The 11,566-nt window shown below is 43.2% G+C and overlaps 1 protein-coding gene across 1 annotated transcript in view; it reads right to left on the reverse strand.

The window, feature by feature from the left end:
- MIB1 (MIB E3 ubiquitin protein ligase 1) overlaps nucleotides 1-7,222 on the reverse strand; it is a 48,710-nt gene extending 41,488 nt beyond the window's left edge. The window contains exons 1-3 of the mRNA XM_056854324.1: nucleotides 6,975-7,222; nucleotides 1,931-2,102; nucleotides 1,024-1,153 (exon numbers count right to left, since the gene is read on the reverse strand). Of these exons, the coding sequence (XP_056710302.1) occupies nucleotides 1,024-1,153; nucleotides 1,931-2,102; nucleotides 6,975-7,203 (531 nt within the window). The 5' untranslated portion in view covers nucleotides 7,204-7,222. The remainder of the gene's footprint in view (nucleotides 1-1,023; nucleotides 1,154-1,930; nucleotides 2,103-6,974) is intronic.
- Between the last annotated feature and the right edge of the window lie 4,344 nt (nucleotides 7,223-11,566).

The following is an 11,566-nucleotide window of genomic DNA, read 5'->3' on the forward strand; positions in this document are numbered from 1 at the left end:
AAAAGGGGTTTTGGATACCACGGCTTATAAATGGTTGGAAGACGTCTTCACAGTTAAAGGGGCCAAGCAAAGTGCAAACAGTATTTTTTATAACGTTTTCAAACTCTTAATACATCACTGGGAATACAAGTGCGGTAACCCCCGATGTCTTGCAGTGGTCACGGTTCTTTTTGCAATTTGAAAATAGAAGTTGGGACATATCTATGCTACCTTTGGTGCCTTAAAGCACCAAAGCAGGGGGAACACACACTTGTCATTTTTGTGTGGCATCCTATGCAGCTTAGAGAAGAGTAGTATCACACATTCCTATGCTAATAGCGCTACAAGGATAGATACCACTGAGTTAAAATACCTAATGGAACAGTTACCAATTAGGGCCATTTGCAAAACAAAATCAGCTAAAAGTACCATACCTTTCTTGGTCACAAATGTAGGCAAACTCTTCTTAGCATATATTTTAGGCAAAGAGGGAGCAGGAGTATGACTTAATGATTGAAGCAACCCTCAAGTTAAGAACTCACCTCCAACCCTGTCACCCACAAGCTCTGTTCATAAGTTACAGTGAATGCATGTACAATCTGAGCACAGCGTGCATTTGATTGGTCTTTGTACTTTAGATTGAATAATTCATGTTACGTTCAAGATACATACAGCTGAATGTGTGATTGAAACTCTACATTTATCCAGGTACTGGTCCCCATTTTCATTTGCAAAGTGAACAATCATTGGCTGATTCTTATACACAGGAGTACGCATGTCCGATCAAGTTGTATGTGCATTCTCTGTAATATGTGAACAGTTAACAGTATACAAACAAATACAAAACTTTGGTGATATTTTGGAGAAAGCAAGTAAGATACAATGGTTAGAATGTTAGCCAGTTGTGCTCTCAGCATGACCTTCCTCACAAGGCTGTTGTGTGGATAAATGGAGGAAGAAAGAAGATATGGTGCCCATACCTCCTGCCCTGGAAAGATTTTTTAAAAATTGATAAGACATCTTTGAAAGTATCTGAACTTTTACCTTTCCCCTACGTCCATTGCCACCATCCTGATCTTCCCACTGCCAATCAACTCCTCGAACCACCCTGGCACCTGTGAAGATTCCTCTTGCAGTGATCTTCTTTGATTTACGCCGAGACTCCAGCAAAACCCTAAAATTTTACGTGAAATGAGAGCCTTCTATAGATTCTACAGCACAAACAAATTATTCAGTATCTTTCCTCTTCAGTAATTAAAAAACTGTTTTAATAAAGAAATCACATTTTGATACACTGAAGATCTCAGATGTATAGATCAGCTGCTATTTCGTTAGATAAGTCATATATGGTTTCATAACTGCGTTTTTTTTATTAAAATATAAACAGATTAAAAAGATGTATTTTAAACATTTGTATGCCGCCTCTCCAGACCTGCTTGAGATGGCTTACAAATAAAACTCCAAAATAGAACAAAGCAGATAACAGCAAAACCATACAAAACAAAAACAATACAAAACATGCTAATAAGATCAGCCAATAAAAACAAGCCAGGGTATAAAAGCACCTAAAACAGACACAGTTTAAATGATGCTGACAAAACAGCCCTCATGGTAGGTAACCGTAAAACAGCTAAAAAAAAAAAGGAAGCCCTTAGTTAAAAGCCTGGGTAAACAAAAATGATTTGATCCTGTGCCTAGGAGAGTAAGCTAGGTACCAAGGAAGCCTTGGAAGACATTCCAATAGTGGGGCGACACCACTGCAGGCTTGGGCACAAACAGCAGGACCTGAGAAGAAGGCGGTTCTTCAAAACTAACCTGGCCTCAAGCAGTTTAGAGCCTTAAAGGTAAGAACCAGCACTTTTAAATTGTTCCAAGAAACAGGTGGGCAGCAAATGCAGATATTTCAACATAGGTGTAATATAATACCTATATCCAGCCCCTTACAACTCACCTTTCACTTCCTGGTGTGGTTATTCTGTAAAAGCGATGTCGCAGGTGATGTTTGTCCCCATGATAGCATACTGTGCACAAGTCATAATTTGTACATTCAGCACATTTCCATCTAATACCAATTATTGGTTGCTGGCGACAAGTATCACACATTGTTCCATCATGTTTAATTCCTGTGAAAAGGAGTAGAAGACACACAACGTTTTGGAAATATGTGTACACTCCTAAGAACATGCATTTGTTCTGTAAGCAAAAAACCCTGCAATTTAACTAGCAATTACAAATTCTTTGCACAGGATCAGTGATTCAGTTTATCACACACTGCATTCAGTTTCTGAATGTGACAAGTATACATTTGTGTCAAGCCCTTCAACTGACCTACGTACTACAATAATTTATCGGCAGTTTGTAAAGTCAGGCACACATATAATACTGCCTAAGCTGAAGCTTGAAGGCTCAATCTTATTTATGCTTTCGTGATGGCTTTGTAAGTATGCACAAAAATTATTTTGAGATAATTGGGGTAGCTCATTTAAAACATCCATTTAGTGTTCTATCTTGGGGAAATAAGCAGGTTCAAAGAAGAAGTCTGAAAATAAAATTACTAGTTTCAAAGTTTTTGTAATGGCCCCATTTACCCACCCCAAAAGCTGGAATAGGTGTAGAAAAAGTTAACTAAGAATGATCAAAGGATGGGAATACTTTCCACAGGAAGAGAAACTAGTGTTTTACAGGGTGTTTTTTTCCCCCAGGAAAAAATACAAGTTATGAGGTTTACAAAATTATGACTGTTGTAGGAAAAGTGGGCAGAAAAAATTCTTTTAAATACCAGAATATGGATAAAATTAATCAGTGGGATATCCAGGGCAGCCAGAAGAAAAGACTTTTGAAGACAACATTTAACTAACATACAGAATTTGGTACCATAAGATGCTGTGGTGGTTCTTAAAAAGGATTCAGCAAGTTCATGATGGATTGGTCTATTCATGACTATTAGCTATGTCTGCTAAATGAAACATTCATGTTCATAAGCAGCAGGCCTCCCAGTAACAGATGTTGAGGACATAATGACAAAAGGCTACTAGTTTCATGCCCTGCTTGTGAGCTTCCCAATGGTATCTGGCTAGCCACTGTTGGGAAAAAAATACTGCACTAAATGGATACCTGGCGTGATCCATCTTAACAGCTCTTATATTCTCAGATGTAACAATCTCAGTAACTGAATGTAATGGCACTACTTTGTTGCCATTAACTTCTAGGAACGTAGACAGTTAGTTTTTACACACACATACAAAAATATAAATCATATTTTGTAACTTAAATATTTAAAGGGTTTCTGAGACAACTATAAGACATTTCTAGGAAAGAAATTGAAAAATTGATAAATGGTGTAAGTTTTCCCTTAAAATGCATTTCTAGATGCATTTTTCCATTGTGACATATTTAGAAACCAAATAACAAAACCGATTTTTAAGTCACCAGAGAACTGCAATAACTGGAAGAACTTTTTTCCAAAGGGTACGATTTAAGATTATGAGGTCAATTTTTTTGCTACTGCAAAGGTCAAACAAAATGGTCAAAATAAATAATAGAGACTTTAAACTGGAAAGGAAATCATATTTTCAACTTATATAAATGAAATTATCTAAAAATCTGTCATTTGTCTACCCTGCCCTTCTATTCATGACAAAGCACAGCCATCACTTATACAAGCAGGATAAGATCAGAAGCAAGTATGCATTTCACTTCACAGTCCTGGGAATTCTTTTCAAAAACTAGCAAGTAATTTAAGAAAAACACATTACTGGTATATTACAATGTGAGGGGCATTCTTTTTCCTGAATAAGTAGATCCAACTACAAACTTTTTAAAATTTCAAGTTCATAATATAGCTATAGTTGGCCCAGAAGTCCATAAGCAAGTTGTCCCTTAACCACACTTCCAGGCTAGTTTCCACCTATTCAGAAGCCCCAACACACATTCAAAACATGTGGGGGGGGGGAGGGCACAGCTCAGTGGTAGAGCACCTGCTTTGCACACAGAAAGTCCCAGGTTCAATCCCTGACATCTTCAGCTAAAAGGATAGGGCACAGTAAGTGATATGACAGACCTCTCTACCTGAGACCCTGGAAAGCCAATACCAGTCAGAGTAGACAATAATGAGTTTGAAAGACCAACTCTCTAACTCAGCAGAAGACAACTTAATGTGTGACACTCCAAAGTGAGCATATACAACACATACACCTATGTATATCTGGGTACATTGCTCCATCAATAAGTAATACTACATTCTGGTGACTGAGTACCAGGGTTCTCTGGACAAGGTGTATTCCCAAACACCATGAACTATTTTCAGCCTGGGAAATGTAACAGAAAACTCAGGTGGCTGCCTGTGCTCTCCCCCTTTGATCAGCCTCCACCTACTCTCCAGAGTCGAAGCACACAGCATGGCACTTGAGTGACCTTTAGGGAGTAAGGCAATGCTTTTATGTTCCTCTCCCCCTAGGTTTGCCTTCTGACTTTAGAAGGTAGGAAGAGATCCAAGCAGTGGAAGAAACCTTGAGGATCATATGGAATACCTAGGAACCACGACTCAGAATAAAGTAGTCAAAAAGGGCAAGAGTCCAGTAGCACCTTAAAGACTAACAAAAATATTTTCTGGTAGGGTATGAGCTTTCGTGAGCCACAGCTCACTTCTTCAGATACCTGAAGAATCTGAAGAAGTGAGCTGTGGCTCACGAAAGCTCATACCCTACCAGAAAATATTTTTGTTAGTCTTTAAGGTACTACTGGACTCTTGCCCTTTTTGACTACTGCAAACAGACTAACACGGCTACCCACTGTGAATTATCAGAATAAAGTGTGAGGGAGAGGACAGCAGGATCCAGATAAGTGGAGTGGTTGTACTTTTAGACAATGACAGATAGAAATTCTTTGGATATGTTAAAAATCAGTGTCTCAAAAGTTTTCATTGCTTTTTGGTTTGTTTACCTTACATTGAAACAATTCTTTGGGTTCTTGTAGGTTATCCGGGCTGTGTAACCGTGGTCTTGGAATTTTCTTTCCTGACGTTTCGCCAGCAACTGTGGCAGACATCTTCAGAGTAGTAACACTGAAGGACAGTGTCTCACTGTCCTTCAGTGTTACTACTCTGAAGATGCCTGCCACAGTTGCTGGCGAAACGTCAGGAAAGAAAATTCCAAGACCACGGTTACACAGCCCGGATAACCTACAAGAACCAATGAACTCTGACCGTGAAAGCCTTCGACAATAATTCTTTGGGTATGCTAAAATTAGCGTCTCAAAAGTTTTCATTGCTTTTGGGTTTGTTTACCTTAAATTGAAACAATCTAAGGGAATTACATGCTATATTGTCTTTAAATTCTGATCAGTGTTATTCCAATGAAAATTATTTCCACATAAAGCTTTGAATGTGTCTGAACACAACATTTAAACTACACCTGATTATTTTTTTCCCATAATCAATCATTTGTTGCTATTGGGTCATAAAAGTAACACAATGTACTTTTAAATTTTTATTTACTAAATATAAGTCAAAATAAATATGCCAAATGAGATCACACTCTATTTAGAGTTTCAGAAAAACTTCTGATTCATACTCTTCCAGAAAAACCGCATCAGTGCTTCTAGCCTTATGAGACTCAGCTGGAAATACAAAAGCTGCTTCTTTCCAAAGCTGAATGGAAAAGGCAATTACTTTGGATTTCCAAATTTCCCTACATTTCTATACTACAGTGAGTTTTGGTGAAAGAAGGGGCATTCCTTCCTGCAGCTCTCCTTGGCTGAGCAGGATTAACTAGTGTTAACAGAATTATTTTTAAGTTTCTGACCACATGAACATCTGCAGGGCTTTAACTAAAAGAATATTAAGTCAAACACAAAAACATTTGTTAAAATGGCTGAGATAATGTCTACTGAGTCATCGTTTGTTTACTGCCATATTTTAAAAATAGACGCCTTGGCTTTCAGAACTTCTCCCTATTATAACATCCATGTCCTGAACCCTCCTGTGAAATCAGCAGGATCTTCTAAAAACATTCTGTTGTCACAATGAGTTAGGTCAGAAACCTTGAGCCCTTTAAGAAACATGATGAAGCAGAGCTTCCTCCACCAGTAAACTCGTCATCTACTCAAGTCCCACCAGCAACACACAGGCTCTCCCTTGACCACCCCAGGCCTTTCTCCATCCTGTTCACATCCATCAAGGTTTCCATGCAAAGCCTTTGGGAAGCCCTCCACTCCAGCCGCAGATCCGAAGACTAAAGAGACGCTGGCAGTCACCAAAGGCCGCCTGGCCCTCCTAAGAACATAAGAAAAGCCATGCTGGATCAGACTAAGGCCCATCGAGTCCAGCAGTCTGTTCACACAGTGGCCAACCAGGTGCCTCCAGGAAGCCCACGAACAAGACAACCGCAGCAACATTGTCGTGGCCGTTACCCACAGCACCTAATATAACAGGCATGCTCCTCTGATCCTTGAGAGAATAGGTATACACCATGAACACATGAAGCTGCCTTATACTGAATCAGACCCTCGGTCCATCAAAGTCAGTATTGTCTACACAGACCGACAGCGCTCTCCGGGGTCTCAGGCAAAGGTCTTTCACGTCACCTACTTGCCTAGTCCCTTGAACTGGAGATGCCGGGGATTGAACCTGGGACCTTCTGCATGCCAAGCAGATGCTCTACCACTGGGCCCCGGCCCCTCCTCTCATGACTCCTGAGGAACCTTGAAACAGGAGCCCTGGTCCTAGATCCCAGGGCAGCGAAGGGAGGGCCTTCACCTGGCGATTCCCCAACGAAGACAGTGGGCTGCTTAGTTGGTTAAGATGGTTTATTTTCACTACTGTCGCCTGATAACAATGATATTTGATATTAATGATATTAATGATAATATTGATAATAACGTTCGCAGTAGCAAGGCGGACTACACCACTGCTTCTTTCTTCCACAGATGGGCGTCCCAGGAAGAGGCGAGGGGCGGCGGCTCCCCGTCCACCAGCCCAGCCCTCGCCGGGCTCTTACCGGTGGGCGCGCTGTCCAGGATGCGCAGGTCGTAGGCTCCCGAGCAGCGGTAGTTGGCGGCCGTGCCGTTGTCCCAGACCACCACCACCTCCTCGGGGCTCTCGAAGCTGCGCACGGTGCCCACGTGGCCCTCGCCGCCGTCCTGCTTCCCCCACTTCCAGTCGGGGCCCCGCACCACCCGCGCCCCGACGCCCTCCACCATCACCCGGTTGTTCCGCGAGTTGCTCATCCTGGCCCAGCGCCTCGGGCCCGCGGCGCCAGGCGGGGGCGAGGAAGAGGGCCGCGACGGGCCGGGGGCGGCCTTTTTTCCCCGAGAGGAGCAAAAGCGTGGAGCCGGCCCGGCCGGCCGGCCTCCCGCGCTCGAGGGGGTGGGGCGGGGCGGGATGCGGTCTCCGCCGGCGGAGCACAACGTTGACTATGAACTGGCCAACACCCCCCCGCCGCCCCTCCCCCCCTTCTCCCGAAGCTCACGCCGTTTCCGACTGCCTCCAACCGCTAAGGCCGACCGGGCGCGTCAGCTGGGACATCCGGGTGCGGCGGCGGCGGCGCAACCACGGAGACCCGAATCTAAGGAGGAAGAAAGGCCCTGGCTCTTCCCTGCGCATGCTCCGTTTCTGCCATGGCTGGAGACGCGTAGAAGGAGCGGCTGGCTCCGTTCTGAACAAAGAGACGAGCTCCGCAGCGACACCTAGGGACGCGAACGGCACTTTGCATCAGTCTGGGTTTGTAGACAGTGACTTAGTGGCGGCGGCGGCGCAACCACGGAGACCCGAATCTAAGGAGGAAGAAAGGCCTTGGCTCTTTCCTGCGCATGCTCCGTTTCTGCCATGGCTGGAGACGCGTAAAAGGAGCGGCTGGCTCCGTTCTGAACAAAGAGACGAGCTCCGTAGCGACACCTAGGGACGCGAACGGCACTTTGCATCAGTCTGGGTTTATAGACAGTAGTAGAAAAGGGCAAGAGTCCAGGAGAACCTTAAAGACTAACAAAAATATATTTTCTGGTAGGGTATAAGCTCATACCCTACCAGAAGATATTTTTGTTAGTCTTTAAGGTGCTACTGGACTCTTGCCCTTTTCTACTACTGCAGACAGACTAACACGGCGACCCACTGTGAATTATCTTTGTAGACAGTGACTTAGTTGTTGGCCGCGCTGGCGTTTTTTGTTTCCCGTTTCCTCCAAAGCTCCGGAAGATTGTGCTTTAATCAAAAAACATATAATTGTTTGGGGCTAAATCAAGAACATCAAGCAATGCGTTGTTCTGCGTAATAACTAATGTTAACGGCCCAATTTAAACTTTTATCAGCTCGATAACACTGGATGAGGCAGTAGTTCGCTTTCAAGAGCTGAATGTACCCGCACTGTCTGTCTTCTTCATCATTGGCAGCCAAGAACAGACTTGTATGGGATTTAAGTATCTTTAGGACTGGGTTATCTCCCCCCAAAAAACCCCATTAATTTTATATTTCCCCTTTCTAGCTATGATTATCCATCATCATGATGACCACTGGCCCAGAAAGTCCTTATTTCATCAGAAACTGTATAGCTGAGTGGGGAAAAGAACTCAGTTCCATCTCCTTTCCATTGGAAATAAACAAAATTACAGTTGAAATTAAGCCCAGTAAATGGCAGACTTGGAGATATAAATAGGTAGATGTAGAAATGTTTGTGGGTATGTTGGTTTGGTTTATGTATTTTGAGAAGATTTTGAGAAGACATAATTACTGCTATTTGAAAGTCACTGACAAGCCCAAAGCCCAGTGGGAATATTTTGTGTAACTCTAGAACTCAGTCCTAAAAACTTTTCCTGGGATTTCCTCGAAATTTCTGTGCAATGCATGTTAAGTATCAGGGCATTTCACTGTTAACGTCTACTGTTTCTTAAAAGAATAACTGGATGCAAAGCTAACAGCATATAGGGATTTTCCCAGCTTTGTGTACACAACACAGCTCCTGATACCCTTCCTGCAAAACACCTCTTCTTGCAATACAAAGTGCTGCTTTCATTTCCATGCGTATAAGTCAACATTTCTCATTTGAACATTTTCTTGTTCCTGTTGTTTCCTTATTGCTTTAATGGGATATGGTTTACCAGGCGGCAGCAGTGATGTTGGGGAGTGTGCTAAGGGCCCTTTATGTGCAGTTCTGACTACTACTATGCAACACTGTGTGCTCCATTTGTGTACAACACATGCTCATGCCCTATCATCTGAACTATGGGTGTCCTGGATGGGTTTATAAAGTGCCATGGGTGTGTTGTGTGTGTATGTTGCTGATTTAGTTGGTATCCTAAACTGTGCTGGTGCTTAGAGGCAGGATGAGACGTGCGTGTGTGATCTGAGCAATGCCAGGATTTTCAGTGGTATAACAATGTGCCTGTGTCAAGGGCAAATCCACAGATGGAAGGGCTCAGGAAGCTAAATCCCACTGTGCCCATGACATGCCCCTGACATCACCCAGTTCTATGCCAGCTCTACCAACTCTCTGTGCTGCAAGTAGGGTTACCAATTCCAGGTTGGGAGATTTGGGGGTGGGGCCTGGGAATGGTAGGGTTTGGGTTAAGACCACCCTCCAAATCCCCCATTTTCCCCTAGAGGAACTGATCTCTGTAATCTGGCGACCAGCTGTAATTCTGGGAGATCTACAGGTCACACCTGAAGGTTGGCAACCATAGTTGCATGTGTAGACCGACCAGACCTTATGTGACCACAGATCAAGTGTATTCCTTGGCTGTTATGGCTTGATTCCACCCCTCACACACTGGTGTGTAGCCTTTTTAAGAAGCTCCTGAGAAGCAATGAATCATAGACATAGAACTTTATTTTTGCTGTCAAAGACCAATAAATACATACTATATGTGATAACCAATATCACATGTAGCCCATACACGTTCCAACGTATTCCCACAGCAATTGGCATCGAATACATGTATTCCGAAGAAGAAGAAGAGTCGGTTTTTATATGCTGACTTTCTCTACCACTTAAGGGAGACTCAAACCAGCTTCCAATCACCATCCCCTCCTCTCAACAGACCCTGTGAGGTAGGTGGGGCTGAGAGAGCTCCAACAAAGCTGTGACTTGCCCACAGTCACCCAGCTGCTGGCTTCATGTGTAGCGGTGGGGAAACAAACCCAGTTCACCAGATTAGCCTCCGCTGCACATGTGGAGGAGTGGGGAATCAAACCCTGTTCTCCAGGTCAGAGTCCACCGCTCCAAACCACCACTCTTAACCACTACACCCAGGGCCAGTGCCAGTCATTTTTGCGCCCTAGCAAGGCTAACTATTTGTGTCCCCCCATTGCTAACCAAGTTTCTTTTCTTTTTTTCCAATATATTTTAATATTTTAAACAAACAAGAAAAAAAACATACATACATTTACAGTCACACAGATTATAGTCCTTCGGGGAATAGATTTCCCCTTACATCCAATACCGCTTATATGTATTCAGTGTTATACAGTATACTTAATAAATTCTGTAACTACATAATATAAACATTATCTATATTATCGCCATTTATCAAATTTTAATCTATTCTTTCCATTTAACACAGGGGTGGGGAACATCAGGCCCGGGGGCCATTTAAGCCCCACGAAATCATTTGGTCTGGCCCTTCGTGGGTCCTGGCAGATCTCTAGTTCAGAAGGATCTAAGACTGGTGATCTGCACCCTCCCATGGACAGGAATACCCTCTATTCAAGGCAGATATGAGTTTGTTTTGCCAAGAAAATGAACTTTCCCCCCCCCCTTGCAGAAGAGTCATTAGCTATGGAGCTGCTAGGATTGCCCAAGAAACTGTGTTAACCCTTTCCTAGCCGGGCCATGGAGCTCAGCTAATTTTTAAGTTGATAATTTTGTATGGCCCGCGAATGATGTTATAAATATCCAAATGGCCCTTGGCGGAAAAAAGGTTCCCCACCCCTGATTTAACATTCAAAACAACATTCCCATTTCTTCAGCGTTTCTTCCATCGGCTTTTCTTTCATCGTGTTGGTTAATCTGGCCATCACTGCAAAATGCGAACCAATTTTCAAAAACGGATGTCTTGTAGGAAAAAAATAAAAGCGCCAGACTTTGTATAAGACGTCATAATTAATTCTATTCCATAGCACTGCTGTGGCAATTATCACATATATATATATATATATATACACACACACACACACAAATATATATATATATATGTGTGTGTGTGTGTGTGTGTGTATATCTATCTGTCTATCTCTCTCTCTCTCTCTCTCTCTCTCTCTCTCTCTATGTGTGTATATATATATATATATATATATATATATATATAGATAGATATATATATATATATATATATATATATATATCTATATCTATAGAAATTGTCAGTTGCCCTTTTTCCAAGAAACGAATCTGTTTCAAAGTGTGCCCGTCTGAAGTCTGCGCCCTAGGCGAGCGCCTAGTTCGCCTGAATGGTCGCCCCGGCCCTGACCACCCCACGCTGGCTCATGGGCCATGCGGGGACAATCCGCGTGGGGTGCCAAGGCAGGCTGCGGAGGGAGAGCTCGGCTCCTCCCCGGGGCGGGGCGAGGGCGGAGCCTCCGGGGACCGCAGCAGCCAGCGCT

This window comes from Euleptes europaea, chromosome 8 (assembly GCF_029931775.1).
Source record: "Euleptes europaea isolate rEulEur1 chromosome 8, rEulEur1.hap1, whole genome shotgun sequence".
NCBI classification, from domain to species: Eukaryota; Metazoa; Chordata; class Lepidosauria; order Squamata; family Sphaerodactylidae; genus Euleptes; species Euleptes europaea.